Source organism: Larimichthys crocea, chromosome I (assembly GCF_000972845.2).
Source record: "Larimichthys crocea isolate SSNF chromosome I, L_crocea_2.0, whole genome shotgun sequence".
Classification (NCBI taxonomy): domain Eukaryota; kingdom Metazoa; phylum Chordata; class Actinopteri; family Sciaenidae; genus Larimichthys; species Larimichthys crocea.
In genome coordinates this window covers 9,973,375-9,992,350 of record NC_040011.1, presented here as the reverse complement: position 1 = coordinate 9,992,350, position 18,976 = coordinate 9,973,375, and the positions used below count along the sequence as shown (strand labels likewise).

The 18,976-nt window shown below is 45.2% G+C and overlaps 3 protein-coding genes across 5 annotated transcripts; 1 reads left to right on the top strand and 2 right to left on the bottom strand.

The window, feature by feature from the left end:
- Positions 1-370: 370 nt before the first annotated feature.
- Positions 371-7,058, bottom strand: igfbp7 (insulin-like growth factor binding protein 7). The gene is made up of 5 exons (XM_019265151.2): positions 6,555-7,058; positions 5,814-5,923; positions 1,660-1,767; positions 1,429-1,552; positions 371-748 (listed from the first exon to the last, which is right to left on the bottom strand). The coding sequence occupies exons 1-5, from the start codon at positions 6,973-6,975 to the stop codon at positions 726-728; spliced, it is 786 nt and encodes a 261-aa protein (XP_019120696.1). The 5' UTR covers positions 6,976-7,058; the 3' UTR covers positions 371-725.
- A 295-nt stretch (positions 7,059-7,353) lies between these two features.
- Positions 7,354-13,383, bottom strand: cox18 (cytochrome c oxidase assembly factor COX18). 2 transcript variants are annotated; one of them, XM_027284695.1, is made up of 7 exons: positions 13,263-13,383; positions 11,532-12,005; positions 10,952-11,052; positions 10,151-10,305; positions 9,946-10,061; positions 9,762-9,869; positions 7,354-7,822 (listed from the first exon to the last, which is right to left on the bottom strand). In XM_027284695.1, exons 2-7 carry the CDS (start codon positions 11,991-11,993, stop codon positions 7,661-7,663), a joined length of 1,104 nt encoding a protein of 367 aa, XP_027140496.1. In that variant the 5' UTR covers positions 11,994-12,005; positions 13,263-13,383; the 3' UTR covers positions 7,354-7,660. The 2 variants fall into 2 exon arrangements, with proteins under 2 accessions (XP_027140496.1, XP_027140497.1); XM_027284696.1 differs by lacking the exon at positions 13,263-13,383 and adding an exon at positions 13,104-13,219.
- Positions 13,384-13,687: 304 nt separating this feature from the next.
- Positions 13,688-16,824, top strand: selenot2 (selenoprotein T, 2). 2 transcript variants are annotated; one of them, XM_027282290.1, is made up of 6 exons: positions 13,688-13,942; positions 14,864-14,974; positions 15,280-15,406; positions 15,481-15,568; positions 15,836-15,988; positions 16,446-16,824. In XM_027282290.1, the coding sequence occupies exons 1-5, from the start codon at positions 13,725-13,727 to the stop codon at positions 15,955-15,957; spliced, it is 666 nt and encodes a 221-aa protein (XP_027138091.1). In that variant the 5' UTR covers positions 13,688-13,724; the 3' UTR covers positions 15,958-15,988; positions 16,446-16,824. The 2 variants fall into 2 exon arrangements, with proteins under 2 accessions (XP_027138091.1, XP_027138076.1); XM_027282275.1 differs by having other exon boundaries at positions 13,689-13,942; positions 15,836-15,970.
- Positions 16,825-18,976: the final 2,152 nt, after the last annotated feature.

Below are 18,976 nucleotides of genomic sequence, written 5' to 3'. Positions count from 1 at the left end.
TTGTTTTGTAGTGTTTTTTTTAACTAAAATCATCAAAAGCTGCGGCAGAGTGAACTCAAACATTCCATCATACTTCATCAGGTTGCCCTGGTGATATAAAAACAAAAGATCAAACAATGAAAGTCATTGAGTCAGTCTTGAGTCATGAGCGTGTGACCTCAAACAGGAGGGACAAAGGTCAGAGGTCGTGGGAGAGTCTGAACCAATAAAATTAAACCTGGTGTTCCTACTGACTCACTCTTTGATATATATTTATAATACAATACAACTTAATTTCACAGAAATGTTATTTGTCTATAGACAAACAATTCAGCAATAATCAATGAATGTTATTACAGATGTGTTTCTCTCAGGAATTCAAATAAAGGTGGAAGGCACTGAAAAGTTAGTCTTTATTTAGATGGTTACATCATAAAATCCTCGTACAAGTTAAGAGCTCAGTAACATTTGATTTTATTCAGAATAAGAATAGATAAAGAAGAAGAAAGAGGGCAAAGAGAAAGAAAAACTGATGAAAGAGAACATTTGTTCATTTATTTCAGTTAATCTCTGAGCTCAGACAGAAAACGATAAATGATAAACATCAAAGTTTAAGATTTTTAGTTAAAATGTAATTTTTTTTAAATTCAGATAAAACAAAAAGGAAAATCAGTAAATTTCATTTAACCCTAACCCCTCATTAAAAAACGTGAAGATCCTGATGATTGTATTCATGATGCAGCTGATCACAGTTCATCTTCCTTCGTCACTGTAAGGAAATTACATTATAAATCAGAAGAATGTATCATTTCTTTGCAGTTTTATAAAAAATATAGGTTATTTCGTTCATGACATTAGGTCCAGACATTTTAGTCGAAATGTCGTCAAGACAAGGCATTTGAGCAAACTTGAAGGCCGTCGACATTAAGTCAAGACGTTTGGCCATCAACACTGAAATGTTCTGTCAGTGGAGGAGATCTTAGAGGCCAGACAGGGGGCAGAGTCTGACCTGTAAATCACCTACCTGACACTTGCACAAAGTTTTAGCTTCCTGCGTCTGAGAACCTTTTACAGCTCACCATGGAAACGCACTGTCACCATAGCAACCACCAGAGACTGACTACACATGTATCCATGTTTTAAACACGTTGAGACTGAAAGTGTGAACACGAAGGTATCTGCGTCATGTTTTCTGTTTAATATCTGCTTTATGTTTTGTTCAGATTAAATTATTCTTAGAATGATAGTATTCAAATTAAATGTTTTTAAAGACTGCAGAGATAGAAGATGTGTCCTTCATTATTAAAGCTGTGTTTAGTTCAAAAACTAGTCGTTAACACAGGGTAACACAAATAATAAAATACACATCAGGTTATATTGAGTGGAACCAGGACTACCAGCCAAGTTTGTATGTTGTTTGTTTCTCAATGACATCACAGTGGTTGCTACCTTTCTTGATGATGTCATCAATGGACTCGACGAGGTGAATTGCTCCGACAGCTGAAGCTTCTCCTTTAGAGTTGGCGGCGTGACACTCGTACGATCCTTCTTCTTCTTTGGTCAGAGGGGAGATCTGAAACAAAAACACAATGTTGATTGGTCCAACAGGCAGCTGAAGTCATGACATTACTTCCTGTAGTCAGTGTGAACACTGAAAGATTTAAACTGTGCGTCACTGACCAGCACCCAGCCAGTCACTTCATGTTTCTCTGGACCGCCTCTCGTCTGAATCGCCAAGTTGTCTCTGTCTCCAGGAAGAAGCTCCATCCTCTTCTTCCCATTGACGACCTGAAGGATATCATCATCATCATCAATTTACATTTTATATACAGTCGTCCCTCGCTATAACGCGGTTCGCTTTTTGCGGACTCACTGTTTCGCAGATTTTTTTTGTGTAATTTTGCATGCTTTTTTTTTTACAGGGTATTGTGCAGTATGAACGCGCATTGTGTTCTGCGTCCTAAATTGGCTAAGGGAGAACCGCACGTGTTCTGCGTCCTGATTAACTAAGGGAGTACTGTACAAAATGTGTGTAAAAAGGTGTGTAAAAGTGTGTGGTTAGGGGTTTTATGGCCTTAAAACATGTATAATAATTATAAAACTTACTTTGTGGATTTCGTTTATTGCGGGTTATTTTTAGAACGTATCCCCCGCGGTAAACAAGGGACCACTGTATATATATATATATATATATATGTGCACTGAAAATCTGTCCTCGGTCTGTTCTGAAGCGGTCTGTCTTTGGGTCTGTTCTGAAGCTGTCATCGCCCTCTTGTTTCTTTCTTTCCATGTCATCGGAGAATCCAGAGACTCTCCTGTCAGATACAAAAAACAGGCTGCAGCTTGTTCTTCAGTTTGCAGGAAAATTACGATCTGATGGAAAGTGCACAAACATCAACAGAAGAGTCTGAACCTGCAGAGCAAAAACACCTGAGGCTGCAGGTAGCACATGAGCTCACCTGGAGAGCATGTTTCTTTTATCCCTCTGATGTCTTCAACAGCATCATGTTCTTATATTTTTAGTCATGAAAGGAACACTTTCTATTCTGAAATTAATGGTGCATAGGGGTCTACATACGCCAAAACCATGTTAGACTCCGTAGTATTCTATGGACCGGGCCTAATCTGACCAGTGATGAGATGTTTAGCTGCATGTCACCATTCCATCACTATCATCATCTGTCGAGGTGGTGTCCAAAAAATGATGTGGGCTTCAGAGACAATTGGATAACTTTCTGGGGAAAACCTGGTCTGATTAGGAGAGACAGCATTTATTACTCAACCAAAACCGTGACAACCCACAGTTCCACAGAATCCTCTTATATCTGACCATATTTTAAAAAGTTAGTTAAATTTTTTTAATACTTCATATTACTGGACTATAACCCTTTTGGCACAAACTCCTACGGCAGATGTTTATCTGATAGTGCTGTAGCCAAATTTAAGGAAGTGATTCCTTCAGCATTGAATTCAATGCCATGTCTAACTGTAACAGAGGACTTGTCTGCTTCCTTTAGCCCCTCACAAATAGATCATCTTGTTGATAGTATTACAGGCTCATTACGGACAACTCTAGACTCTATTGCACCTCTGAAAAAGAAGACAATTAAACAAAGGAGGCTAGCACCATGGTATAGCCAGCAGACTCGTAAATTAAAGCAAGAGGCACGTAAATCTGAACGCAAATGGCGTGCCACTAGCCTGGAAGAATCTCATCTAGTCTGGCAAGATAATCTGAAAACATACAGGAAGGCTCTCCGTAATGCCAGAGCAGCCTACTACTCTTCCTTAATTGAGGAGAATAAGAACAACCCCAGGTTTCTCTTCAGCACTGTAGCCAGGCTAACAGAGAATCACAGCTCTACTGAACCATCTATTCCTTTAGGTCTAAGTAGCAATGACTTCATGAGCTTCTTTAATGATAAGATTATAACTATTAGAGACAAAATCCATCACCTCTTGCCCTCAACAGGCATTGATCTACATTCTGATACAGCAAGTTTTGAAACAGCTGTAAAACCTGATATGTATTTAGACTGTTTTTCTCCCATTGACCTTCATCAAATAACTTTAATCATTTCTGCAGCTAAGCCGTCATCCTGTCTCTTAGACTCCATCCCAACCAGGCTGCTCAAGGATGTTTTACCTCCAGTTAGTCATTCTTTATTGAATATGATTAATCTGTCTATCTAAAATCACCTCCATTGTTCCAATTATCAGCTCTGAAACAGTTAAAATTTCTGTTTCCTGTTTTTTATTGTAGGCAGGCGTCAATGGACTCTCATTGTTTCTACAAATAGCAGGAGGAAACAGGAAGTCAGAGGAAACAGGAAGTCAGAGGGAGAGATGCCATGCTGCAGCTCAGAAGAATCACGTCTGTGTCTGATATGTTCACATGAAAACATTCAGATTTACAACATTTCAGATCTTTTTGAAGGAACTGTTTGTTTTTTAATTGTTTTACCTCTAGTTAGTAATTCGTTATTGGACACGATTAATCTGTCTTTATTATCAGGATATGTACCACAGTCCTTTAAGGTAGCTGTAATTAAACCTCTTCTTAAAAAGCCCACTCTAGACCCAGAGGTCTTAGCCAACTACAGACCGATATCAAACCTTCCCTTTCTGTCTAAGATACTTGAGAAAACTGTAGCTAATCAGCTGTGTGACTTTCTCCATAACAATAGTCTATTTGAGGATTTCCAGTCAGGATTTAGAGTGCATCATAGCACAGAGACCGCATTAGTCAAAGTTACAAATGACCTCCTAATGGCATCAGACAAAGGACTCATCTCTGTACTTGTCCTGTTAGATCTTAGTGCTGCATTTGACACCATTGACCATCAAATTCTTTTACAGAGACTGGAACATCGAATTGGCATCAAAGGAACCGCCCTAAGCTGGTTTAAATCGTACTTTTTAGATCGATCTCAGTTTGTTCACGTCAATGATGAATCCTCCATGCAGACCAAAGTTTGTCATGGAGTCCCACAAGGTTCTGTACTTGGACCACTTCTATTCAGTTTATATATGCTTCCTTTAGGGAACATTATTAGGAATCACTCTATCAATTTTCATTGTTATGCTGACGACACCCAATTATATTTATCGATCAAGCCTGATGCAACCAATCAGTTAACTAAACTCCAAGCATGCCTTAAGGATATAAAAAGTTGGATGACCTACAATTTTTTGATGTTAAATTCAGACAAAACTGAAGTTCTTGTAATTGGACCCAAACACCTCAGAAACTCTCTTTCTAGAGACTTAGTTACTTTAGATGGGATCACCCTGGCCTCCAGCTCCACTGTAAAGAATCTTGGAGTTGTTTTTGATCAGGATTTGTCCTTTAACGTCCACATAAAACAAATTTCGAGGACTGCATTCTTCCACTTACGTAACATCGCTAAAATCAGACGCATTATCTCTCAAGCGGATGCAGAAAAACTAGTCCACGCATTTGTTACTTCAAGGCTGGACTATTGTAACTCTTTGTTATCAGGCTGCTCTAATAAGTCTCTTAGGACTTTGCAGTTAATTCAGAATGCTGCTGCACGTGTTCTGACAGGAACCAAGATCAGAGATCACATCTCTCCCATTTTGGCTTCCTTGCATTGGCTACCTGTTAAATCTAGAATAGAATTTAAAATTCTTCTCCTTACTTACAAAGCTCTTCATGGTCAGGCACCATCTTATCTAAAAGAGCTCATAGTACCTTACTACCCCTCTAGAACACTGCGCTCTCAGGACACTGGGTTCCTTGTGGTTCGTATAGTTTCCAAAAGTAGATTGGGAGCCAGAGCTTTCAGCTATCAGGCTCCTCTTCTGTGGAACAAACTACTGCTGCTATAGGACTAGACTACTGGGTCTCTCATCTTCACTTCTTCCCTGGAGTTTCTGTCTCTGTCGTCCAGCAGGTTCTCGTGGATCGTGGCTGCTGCTGTGGTCCTGCATGACGTCCACTACACATATTACTACTGTCATTATTGCTGCCACATCTCCATCACAGTTTATAGTTATTTTATGATTTGCTGCTGCTGACAGAAATAGAGAGAGATCTCTATCTCTATCTGCCCCTCTCTATCTTTATCTCAATCGGTTGTGGTGGATGACTGTCTACCAATGAGCTTGGGTCTGTTCAAGATTTTCCTCGCCACTGTCGCCAAGTGCTTGCTCATAGTGGAACTGTTGCTTTCTGTAAAAGTTATTATAAAGAGTACGGTCTGAGCTGCTCTGTATGAGAAGTGTAATGAGATAACTTTTGTTTATGATATGGCGCTATAGAAATTGAATTGAATTGAATTGAACTGTTGGGTGATGATGGAGAAACTCACCCTCTTCCAGGTGAGGACAGGTGTGGGCACGCCAACCGCCTCACAGCTCAGGTACACCTGAGAGCCACTCACATTGTAGACCTCACCTGGAGGAGTGACGATGACCGGAACTGCAGACAGACAGACAGACAAACAGACAGACAGACAGACAGTTAAGTTGAAGATAATTAAGCTGAAGTTTGCAGAGTTTCCACCTGAGTGTGAAACAGGATCAAACAGGTCGCAGGAATCTGTCAGAGACAGTAAATCCTCTGTGACCTCAGAGGAATTCAGTTTGCTCTGAGCGTGCTCAGTGGGGCTCTTCATGTACAAAACGAATTCAGTGTTTTCAGAGGGATGAAGGTGGATCATCATCATCAGTCCATGTCTAACTGTCAGGCAGCAACGATAGAAACTTTTGTTCATCAGAAACAAACTGAAATCCACTTTAATGATCTTCTGAGGTTTGAATCAAACTTCATCACATTTATCAAATTTTACATCAAATCAAATATTTAATTTACTTTAGTTAAGATATTTAATTAATAATGAACTCAATAAAACAAATGTTTGAGCTTTGACGTATGGTTAGGGTGAGACTTCATTAACGTCTACACAAAGATTCAAAGAAAATCTAATTTTAACAACAATGAACATCTTTCAGTCCTCTAATTCTTACCTGTCTCACCTGTGGGCTTCAGCCTCACCTGTGGGCTTCAGCCTCACCTGTGGGCTTCAGCCTCACCTGTGTATCAGTCTCACCTGTAGCGCAGCGACCCTTGTTCTGGACGGTGATGGGTTCATTGCCCTGGGTCTCGGCTGTCAAGCTGGCGGTCTTCAGAGCACATCCGGTGCGGTATGTGACCCCGTCGGTCCCGCAGACCTCGTAGTTGCTCTTGCACGCGCAGACTCCAACCTTGCTCTTCTTGTCCTCGTCGCTTTTGACGCACTCCAGTCCGGATCCGCAGCGGCGCGCTGCCGCGCGGCGTCCTCCGCACATCTCTCCCTCCGCAGCGGCGCAGACCGAACAACAGCCGCAGGAGTCCAGCATCGAGCCGGCGGGGCAGCCCTCCACCGGGAGAGAGGCGCACTGAGCTGGATCACACGGTCCGCATCCCGGACCCGCCGAGACACGGACCGAGAGGAGCCACAGAAACGGAACCAGGACAGTGAGAGACTTCATGGTGGTCTGATAGAGATCTGTGATGCTAGTCTGAACTGAGTCACGGTCTGAACACACTGAGCTCTAATCTGCAGACTGTGAACTGTATAAGCTGCTGACTCCGCCCCACACACACCAAGACCTGATCCCAGACCAGATACAAAAACTGATCTCAGACCAGATCCAAGACCTGATCTAAGACCTGATCCCAGACCAGATCTAAGACCAGATCCCAGACCAGATCCAAGACCTGATCTAAGACCTGATCCCAGACCAGATCCAAGACCTGATCTAAGACCTGATCCCAGACCAGATCTAAGACCTGATCCCAGACCAGATCCCAGACCAGATCCTAGACCAGATCTAATGTACAGAGGAACAACACTGACTGAACAAAAATTCAAAGGATGAACATGTTTATTATGTCTCTGCTGATTATTAGAAAGCTGACTGTTACCGACCAGTACAGACCAGGAGAGACCAGCACCAGTCTGCTGTCTCTTGTTCAATTCATTCATTCATTCATCAGTGATCTAATGACACTTTCCATACAGAGCAGGTCAGACCAACTCTTTATAATATTATTTACAGCGACCAACAGTTCCAACATGAGCAAGCACTTGGCGACGGACACAAATGAATTCAGAGTCAAAGGTCGAGTTTATGAATAAAGAAAGAAAGAAAGAATTTTCAGTACTCTGAGTATTTATTTGCAGTATTTGTTGATGAAGGCGGCCAGCAGGTCTCTGTACGGAGAATCTGATCGATGAGTTCGGAGATTCAGGACTTTGTGGATCATCGGAGAACGAAGAAGCAGATTCTGACTGAGTCCAATCAGACTGGACATCAACCAGTACAGAGCCATGGACTGTGAGGAGGAGGAGGAGGAGGAGGAGGAGGAGGAGGAGGAATAGGAGGAGGATGAAGATGAAGTGGATGAAGAATAGGAGGATGAAGAGGAAGAGGAGGAAGAATAGGAATGAAGAGGAGGAGGATGAAGAATAGGAGGATGAAGAGGAGGAGGATGAAGAATAGGAGGATGAAGAATAGGAGGATGAAGAGGAAGAGGAGGAAGAGGATGAAGAATAGGAGGATGAAGAGGAAGAGGAGGAGGATGAAGAATAGGAGGATGAAGAGGAAGAGGAGGATGAAGAATAGGAGGATGAAGAGGAGGAGGAATAGGAATGAAGAGGAGGAGGATGAAGAGGAAGAGGAGGAGGATGAAGAGGAAGAGGAGGAGGATGAAGAATAGGAGGATTAAGAGGAAGAGGAATAGAAACTGGAGTTAGATCTGCAACATTTCAAAATAAAACAACATGACTAATCAATATATTCACTTCAACATGTGATATTTAATGTGATGGTTAACTTAGTTTCTCTGACATCAGCTGTGGTAGTTTTATCTAAGCATGTGAACTCATGAACACCTGAAGTCATGAAAACAACATCAACTCATGAACAGATCTGATCTGGTCTTGGATCTGAACACATGAAGTCACATGAACTGACACTGACTGAAACAGTTGATTCTTTTGTCCGTTTTTGGTTTCAGCTCTCAGACGTGATGATTTGTTGTTTTCTGAACGTTGTTGTTTAAACCTTAGGATAATTTTCGTGGATGCTATGTAATTTTCTATCCTTTGGTTACACATGGTCACGCATGGGCCTTGACGTCACAGACAGTAGTAGCACTAAATCATATTAGAGCAGACTCTCTCTCTTTGATATGCGAGGCCACTGTATGGAGTGCTGGAGGAGTGCAGGTGCCAGCCTATCTCAAAGTTGTCTGGTGACCAGGGTCGAAGAAACTCAATGTTGTCTTTATAGACATAATAGATAGCTTAAGGCTAAAATACACTGCATGCGGAACAGCTCTGCCACGACGACGGAGCCAATACGTTTTAATGTTAGTTAATATGTCAGCTCACACAGTCTCCGTCCCCTGCTGCGTCACGGCTCCGTAACGACGCCGGAGCATGGCGCATAAATTCAGCACAGAGCAGACCGTGCAGGGAAGGAAATCAGCTACAAAATAAAATACTCTGTGTTCACTGCGGATCGAGATTCATTTCAAGAACACCTCATAATCGGCGGGGGCGACCTGAAGTCAACTGGTGAGGGGTTTTCAGGTGTAATCATTGATGACACCTCACATCCTTTTTATAAGGACACCAGAAAAAAGATGCGGCGTGGAATGTCATCGCAGGAGTCAGAGAGACTACAGCCGGAAATATCGCACGATTATGCGTGAATTTGCGAGATCTCGTGCGTTCTTGCGACGCTCGGTAGCCGGTGGAGACGCACCTGAGCGCATCACAAACGGATCATGTGTGATTTGGTGGACGGCAGAGTATGGAGCCGTTCTGGAGCGGAGTCGTTCTGCAGCCATTCCGCATGCTGGGTATTTTTGGGGTAACTGTTGACGATTTCTCCACAACAGTGGTGCTGAAAAGTATTTGACATTTTAATCTGCAGTCTGAGTGATATTTAAAATAATTGTATGTTAAACCTGATAGAATATGTCAGACTTTTATGGACTGGCTCAGGTTCTGGTTCAGACTTGAATCCTGCAGCAGAAACATGTTTTCAAGGTTTGTGCTGCAGCTCAGATCAAACATGCCTGAGGGTGTTTAATCTGATGAACACGTGACGCTCACAGGAATGTGTAAGTCAACACGTTCAGAAAAACTCAACAGATCTGGACATGAAACCTGCAGAAGTATGAAAACTCTGCTGCCTGCACCTTGACCTGGTGTTAGTCTGGAGCAATCAGCTGTTCTGATTCGATTTGACACACTTGAACTCACAGAGGGTACTGAAGCAGCAATGGGCACCATCAACACAGAGAACGCTCTGATGGCGTTTGTCACAAACCGCTGGAAACCAGACGGGTTAACTCTCTGAAGCGAAAACACCTGAAGAAGAAGAGCAGAGGGGGTCAGGTCACACGACATCATCAGGTCAGGTGATCAGACGGCTGAACAGACGGACCTCTACGATGAGTAGATTAGTGAGTCCAAGGCAGACAGGTAAGATCCAGGTGGAGTCAGGTAAAGTGAGGTCAGGGAACCACAGAGCGCCCCCTGCTGTAAGATCAGACTGCAGCGCTGCAGAAAACAGTTACAGCACTGTGAGTAAACGTCCTGGTTTAGGAGTGATCCAGGATCAGTTTAATCCAGAGTCAGCGTAAGCTTACCGGACTGATCCACACTCAGGTTCCGGAGGGCCAGAGAGAGGCTGATCCACAAAGGCAGCTGGACCCAGACCAGCAGACTGGCTTTGAAGGGGTGACAATTGTCTCTGATGTAGAGCTGAGAGATGATTCGATGAAGATTCTTCTTGAACTGAAACCTGAACAGACACAACATGATGTTATAGTTCTGACCTGTAACCTGGTTCTTCTCAGAGCCAGATCTCTTCAAGACCTGTGAGTCTTTGATACCAGGTTCTGGTGTTTCCACTGCATGTAACAAAGCTGGATGTTTCCTCTGTGACCCTCAGGGAACGGAAATACATGAACAAACTGCACAAAATGTCACCACAGCATGAAGAAGCACTGCCACATCAGTCATGTCCATGTCCGGGCTCTCCGTTCAGGTCTCTGCTGCCAGACTGAAAACAGGACCATTTCTCCCAACTGGACTTATCCCAAAAATAATCTGGGACCCACGGGACTTCACAGAGGTTATCACATCCGGGCCCAGAAATTCTTGAACTAGACCATCATCATGTCTGTGGGGGCTTCTGGTCTACAGAACTGGAACAAACCAGTTCAGGCCCATGTTTCACATGTCTCAATTTAACCAAGAGAAGAAACATTTATTTACAAAATTAACAAATGTTTGTCTGAATGAGTCTACATCTACAGAAGCTCAAACTTCATATGTGTTAGAACTTCTGTGTGTACAACATGTTAGGAACATGTTTCAAACAACATGTATAACAACGTATACATTTAGAACATGTTTAGAACATGTGTGTTTCCTGACGTTCTTACCGGCTCTGTCTCTCCGTCCATCCTCGCTCTCTTGCTCGGACTGAAACTTCGTATCGAAGCCTCTTCGCCAGCTCTGAGATCTCCACCTGCAGCGCTTCCACCTGAACATCACCTGGGCGTTACTATGGTTTTCAAGATGAGGACAAGCTACTGTAGACTGTATATGATCATATGTTTATATATGTGGAGGAGGAACATATAGAATAAACTGTGTTTTGTCTCTTTGACAAGATGAAGAAGAAGAAAAAGGAGAAGAAGTTAATTATTCACATCCTGGTGAACTTTTTGATTGGTCAACTTCATCTGACTCATTAACATAATGCAGGTGGAGGTGACCAGAGACAGACAGACACGTGTCAGCATGTCTCCCCCTGCAGGAGGTGCCGCTCTCTACACTGATCATTGATTGGTTGGTTTCTGACACTGATTAATTAATTGATAAGTCAGCTGACTGCTCACCTGTCAGTGACATCATCGGTACTGATCAGCTGTCAGTGACATCATCTGTACTGATCAGCTGTCAGGTGTCTCGCTGAGTGGACTAGATTATTGATGAATCAGCTGATCCGGTGTGGCTCACCTTAGCGATGATGATCGTCTGGTAAACGGCGAGCGGCAGAGTGATGAGCGTCCGGACCGATAGTGTTGCCATGACAATGCTCAGCCACCACGGCAACCCGCTCACCTGCTGCACGCTCACCAGGAAGTTTTCGCACAGGTGAACCGGAGCTGACTCCGCAAGTCCGCCGTACCAGCACGCTGATCCGGAACCACCTGAGAGCCTCCGGACACCAGACCAGGTCCCCAGACCGGACAGAGTCCCCAGACCGGACAGAGTCCCCAGACCGGACAGAGTCCCCAGACCTGATGTGGTCCTGACACCTGATGTGGTCCTGACAGGTGAGGTGTAGCAGCAGATTGCAACAGGTGCAGAGCAAGTGTGTCTGAGTCCAGGTGACATCTGGTTGAATGCAACAGAACAGGGTCTACGTACAGGAAGCTGAAGGACTGCGGACCTCATGGACCCCCTGAGATGCCACATGGTGACACCCCCCTGAAACAAGAAGACACAAATTAAAGACCAGCACAGACTGATACAGACCAACACAGACAGATACAGACCAGCACAGACAGATACAGACCAGCACAGACAGATACAGACAGATACAGACCAGTACAAACCAGCACAGACAGATACAGACTGATACAGACAAGTACAGACCAGCACAGACAGATACAGACCAGCACAGACAGATACAGACCAGCACAGACAGATACAGACCAGCACAGACAGATACAGACCAGCACAGACAGATACAGACCAGCACAGACAGATACAGACCAGCACAGACAGATACAGACCAGCACAGACAGATACAGACCAGCACAGACAGATACAGACCAGCACAGACAGATACAGACCAGCACAGACAGATACAGACCAGCACAGACAGATACAGACCAGCACAGACAGATACAGACCAGCACAGACAGATACAGACCAGCACAGACAGATACAGACCAGCACAGACAGATACAGACCAGCACAGACAGATACAGACCAGCACAGACAGATACAGACCAGCACAGACAGATACAGACCAGCACAGACAGATACAGACCAGCACAGACAGATACAGACCAGCACAGACAGATACAGACCAGCACAGACTGATACAGACCAGCACAGACTGATACAGACCAGCACAGACAGATACAGACCAGCACAGACAGATACAGACCAGCACAGACAGATACAGACCAGCACAGACAGATACAGACCAGCACAGACAGATACAGACCAGTACAAACCAGCACAGACAGATACAGACCAGTACAAACCAGCACAGACAGATACAGACTAGCACAGACAGATACAGACCAGTACAAACCAGCACAGACAGATACAGACTAGCACAGACTGATACAGACCAGTACAAACCAGCACAGACTGATACAGACCAGTACAAACCAGCACAGACAGATACAGACCAGCACAGACAGATACAGACAGATACAGACCAGTACAGACAGATACAGACCAGTACAAACCAGCACAGACAGATACAGACTAGCACAGACTGATACAGACCAGCACAGACTGATACAGACAGATACAGACCAGTACAAACCAACACAGACTGATACGGACCAGCACAGACCAGCACAGAGTCCAGTATTCTGGACTGGTCCGGATCAGGGTCTGGACTGTCGGACCAAACGAGACGTTTGAAGACGTCACAATGGACCGGAAATGATATTAAACATTGTGGTCGGTTGAATCAGGAAACAGTTCCTAAAGTAAACGTACCTGAATGACGTCAGCAGACAGGTGAATGTGTTTGTTTCACCTTCATCCTCACCGGCACGCGACTCACATATATGACGTCACACTATTTATGGCCGCGTGTCGGGTGAATGTGACGTCATATAGAAAATAAAATAAAATAGATGAACTCATTAAAAAAGTAAATTAATTCATCTTTCTCATAATTATAATTATAATTATAATAACACGGTCATCATCTGACAGCCAATCTTTACCGGAAAGAACACGGCTGAACCTTCACAATAAAAGAGTTCAGCTTCTATAAATATCTCATTAAATGTGTTACTGTGTGTTTGTATTGATCTGTTGATCACTGGATCGATAGTTTTATTAGTGAACTCAGTTCAAAAGACCTGGAGGACCCCAGGTCTTCTTCCGCTCTTTTATTGTGAAGTGTGTAACCGGAAGTGACGTTGTGCCTGATCCGCTCCGTCAGACGCAGACATGGCGGAGTACAGCCAGCTGGGCCTCCTGGCGGCTCTGCTCCTCTTCACGGCTCTGACGGTCCGGGACGTCTACCTCGGCAGATCCAGCCCGCATCGTGGACAGCAACCGGCCGACGGCCCCAGCCTCTCCCCGGATACCGTACTACCGGACACAGAACCGGGAAAACCCGCCAAGTCCTCCCTGTACACCGGGCCGGTTCTGAAGTTCCAATACTGGTGAGTTAGCACGGAGGCTAACTGCTAACAGAGAGCTAACAGAGAGCTAACAGTTAGCATCGTAAGGTTAAACATAACTTTAATTATGACGTCACCTGATTATGATGTCAGTGTTCTGTGTGTGTGGACTGACCCACCTGACAGGTGTTCTGTGTGTGTGGACTGACCCACCTGACAGGTGTTCTGTGTGTTGACTGACCCCACCTGACAGGTGTTCTGTGTGTGGACTGACCCCACCTGACAGGTGTTCTGTGTGTTGACTGACCCCACCTGACAGGTGTTCTGTGTGTTGACTGACCCCACCTGACAGGTGTTCTGTGTGTTGACTGACCCCACCTGACAGGTGTTCTGTGTGTTGACTGACCCCACCTGACAGGTGTTCTGTGTGTTGACTGACCCCACCTGACAGGTGTTCTGTGTGTTGACTGACCCCACCTGACAGGTGTTCTGTGTGTTGACTGACCCCACCTGACAGGTGTTCTGTGTGTTGACTGACCCCACCTGACAGGTGTTCTGTGTGTTGACTGACCCCACCTGACAGGTGTTCTGTGTGTGGACTGACCCCACCTGACAGGTGTTCTGTGTGTTGACTGACCCCACCTGACAGGTGTTCTGTGTGTTGACTGACCCCACCTGACAGGTGTTCTGTGTGTGGACTGACCCCACCTGACAGGTGTTCTGTGTGTGGACTGACCCCACCTGACAGGTGTTCTGTGTGTTGACTGACCCCACCTGACAGGTGTTCTGTGTGTTGACTGACCCCACCTGACAGGTGTTCTGTGTGTTGACTGACCCCACCTGACAGGTGTTCTGTGTGTGTGGACTGACCCACCTGACAGGTGTTCTGTGTGTGGACTGACCCACCTGACAGGTGTTCTGTGTGTGGACTGACCCCACCTGACAGGTGTTCTGTGTTTTCAGTATCTCCTGAGGGTACAGCAAAGTGTTCCAGGAGTACTCACGAGCCATCAGCCAGCTGTACCCGGACATCCGCATTGAGGGAGAAAACTACCCCCCAACCCCCTTCAACAGGTGGGTAAACTATCTTCAACAGGTGAGCTCTGACATAAGGTAACATGGGCTAGAGCCCAGTGAACCCTTGTGTGTGTTCACACACCTGGCCAATAAAGTGATTCTGACCTCCTGTAAACCGGGTCTACCCGTGGTCCACCTGTAAACCAGGTCCACGTGTAAACTGGGTCCACCTGTGGTACACCTGTAAAACTGGGTCCACCTGTGGTCCACCTGTAAAACTGGGTCCACCTGTGGTCCATCTGTAAACCGGGTCCACCTGTAAAACTGGGTCCACCTGTAAACCGAGTCCTGTGTGTCCTCAGGTGTGTTGGGAACCTGGTCTCCTACCTGAAGCTGCTCTCCATCCTACTCATCATCAGCGGTCAGAACCCGTTCATCCTGCTGGGCCTCGACACTCCACGGGCCTGGACCTGGAGTCAGGACAACAAGGTAGCTGTTACCATGGTAATGCAAGCTTGAGCTGGTTACCACGGAACAGGTGTAACTCCATCACTGTGTTTCAGATCTTCTCCTGTCTGATGGCCTTCTTCCTCTGCAACATGATGGAGACTCACTTCCTGTCTACGGGAGCCTTCGAGGTCACTCTGAACGGTGAGTTCTGATTGGTTCACACCATGACATCACCATGACATCACCATGACCAGTGGGAACCACACATACAAACACGTCTGTCTCCAGCAGGTTTCTTCTTCTTCAGTTAGAGTCTCCTCGCTCCTGTTGCTCTCCTCCCTCCTGTTGCTCTCCTCGCTCCTGTTGCTCTCCTCGCTCTGTGTCAGTCGTGGTTTCTTTGACTCAGTCAGCTGACCTTGTAGTCGTGCTTGCCATCACTCACATCACTTCCTGTTTCCTGTCTCTTAGACGTCCCTCTGTGGTCGAAGCTTCAGTCGGGTTATGTCCCGAACATCCAGGAGATCTTCCAGATCCTCGACAACCACCTGAAGATGAACCAGGTGGACCCCATGAGCTTCACCTCCTCGTAGACCTACAGCCCAGGTAAACACAGACAGACAGGTAAACAAAGACCGATAAATACAGGTAACCTCTTCACCTGTCAGTCTCTCTCACCTGCCTCTCTCTGTCACCCGTCTCTTTCTCTCTCTAACCTGTCTCTCTCACACCTGTCTGTCTCACACCTGTCTCTTTCTCTCTCTCTCTCTCTCTCTCTCTCTCTCTCTCACCTGTCTCTCTCACACCTGTCTCTCTTTCTCTCTAACCTGTCTCTCTCACACCTGTCTCTTTCTCTCTCTCTCTCTCTCTCTCTCTCTCTCTCTGTCTCTCACATGTCTCTCTCTCACACCTGTCTCTCTCTCTGTCTCTCTCTCTCTGTCTCTCACATGTCTCTCTCTCACACCTGTCTCTCTCTCTGTCTCTCACATACCTCTCTCTAATCTGTCTCTCTCGCTTATCTCTCTCTTTCGCCTGTCTCTCTCTCTCACCTGTCTCTCACCTGTTTCTCTCTCTCTCTCAGCCGTACTGTGTTCAGGTGTCCAGTGGGGCATTTGGACGTTGGCGTTCATGAAGGTTCGGTCTTAAAGCAGACTCTGCGAGGCCCTGCCGGATGTCCCCTGCCACGAATGGAGCGCTCCCTCTGCACCAGAACACAGCTCAGCACTACTGTACTCATGATGCACCAGCTGTTCTCTCGGACCGTTCTGGACTCGTCGGTTCTGGTTCTTTGGTTTTATTTATTCATAGTTCAGCAGGAACACAAACACGGTACCACTGTTTCTGGACAGGAAGTGATGTAACGAAAATAAATTGTGATGATGTCACAATGACTCATCTGTTTTTTGGTGGCGTTGAATCTGTGAAATGTCTGAAACAATAAAAGTCATCAACATGAAACACCTCAGGCTTTTAATGTGAAAACAGGAAGTGGCTCAATTTCATTCAGAGAAAGATAAGATAAGATAATACTTTATTTATCCCACAACGGGGAAATTCACTTGTTAACAGCAGCAAAAAAAAGAATCAAGGAGGGAAACACAAGTGTACATATTTACAAAAAGTACTAAAGTAGAATGTGCAGATTTAAGAATGTGCAGATTTACAAAAGAAGTACTAAGGTAGAACATAAACGAAAAAAACAAAACAAACAAGAACAAAAAATAGCAATGGGACATGAACAGGAGACTACAACATGATCAGGTGCAGGTGTTGTAAAGTCTCACAGCAGCAGGGATGAAGGACCTGCTCCTCCTTCTTACACCGTGGTTGTAGCAGTCTGCTGCTGATGATGGAGCTGCTCAGAGCCCCCACAGTGTCATGTAGGGGGTGAGAGGGGTTGTCCATGATGGATGTCAGCTTAGCTAACATCCTCCTCTCACCCACCTTCTCTGTGGAGTCCAGAGGACAGTCCAGGACAGAGCTCGCTCTTCTAATAAGTCTATTGAGTCTGCTTCTGTCCCTGTCCGTGCTGCCCCCTCTCCAGCAGACCACAACATAAAAGATGGATGAGGCCACCACAGAGTCGTAAAAAGTCCTGAGAAGAGCCCTGCATACTCCGAAGGACCTCAGCCTCCTCAACAGGTGGAGACGACTCTGGCCCTTCTTGTAGAGAGCATGGGTGTTGTCAGTCCAGTCCAGTTTATTGTTGAGGTGAACACCCAGGAATCTGTAGCTCTGCACCACCTCTATGTCCGATCCCTGGATGTTCACCGGTGTGAAGTGGGATGCTTTCCTCTGGAAGTTTATGATCATCTCCTTTGTCTTGCTGGTGTTGAGCTGAAGCTGGTTTAGCTCACTCCAGCTGACAAAGTCCCTGATGATCGTCCTGTATTCCAGATCGTCCCCCTCTGAAACACGTCCAACGACGGCTGTGTCATCGGAGAACTTCTGGATGTGGCAGTGGGTGGTGTTGTGGGTGAAGAGGTAGGGGGAGAGCACCGTACCCTGAGGGGCACCTGTGCTTCAGAGCACCACGTCAGACACACAGTGCTGGAGCTTCACAAACTGTGGTCTGTTGGTGAGGTAGTCTGTAGTCCACGCAGCCAGGTGTTGGTCTACTCCCACACTTTCCATCTTCACTCTGAGCAGTGAAGGTTGGATGGTGTTAAAAGCACTGTAGAAGTCAAAAAACATGACCCTCACAGTGCTCCTGCTGTCCACCAGGTGGAGCAGCGATCTGTGCAGCAGGCATAGTACTGCATCATCCACCCCGATCCCGAGTTCAGGCACCTAGTCGACAGTTTTGTGAAGTGGTGTGGGGAGAACCACCTGCAGCTGAACGTGGTGAAGACGAAGGAGATGCTGGTGGACCAGGAGAAACAAGCCCCTGCCTTCTCCTGTCAGCATCAGTGGGACAGATGCTGGCAAAATTGCTGCCATGGACAATCTCTCTCACCCCTCCACACAACACTGGACAAACTAAAGAGCAGCTTCAGCAACAGACTCAATCACCCTGCTGCTCTTAGGAACGATACAGGACATCGTTCCTCCCAACTGCAATAACAACTCATCTGCCTCTGTCAGAGCTACTATCACAGAACTGCACTAAATCTACCTGTCACCTTTGCACTGTGTAACCTGTACAACACTCTGCTCCAAATACTGGAACATATACTTCATATTACATGTGATATGTGTTTAATATAAACCGTATTGATATTATATATTGTATTTATACAATATTCTTGTCTTTTTGCACATTCTTTTCTTTCTGTTTACATATTCTTATACTTGTAGTATATTATTTATAGTGTTTTTTTGTAATTTATTTATTTCAAGACAGGGACAGCGCACAATAAGACATTAATCTTGTACAACAAGAGAATATGCATTGTGTCAGGTTCTAGCAGACTGCTATTTTCCACCTGTAGTCACTGGGCAGGTTGATGGAATAATACATAGAAAATCAGTATAGAAAAAGAAAATTATTATATTTATTATTATAAATTATTAAATAAAATAACAGAACAAGGCATAGAGACAATATATAAAATAGATCAATAGAAACATGGAAGCAGATTCAATAGGACAGGACAGGCTGCCCCCAACACA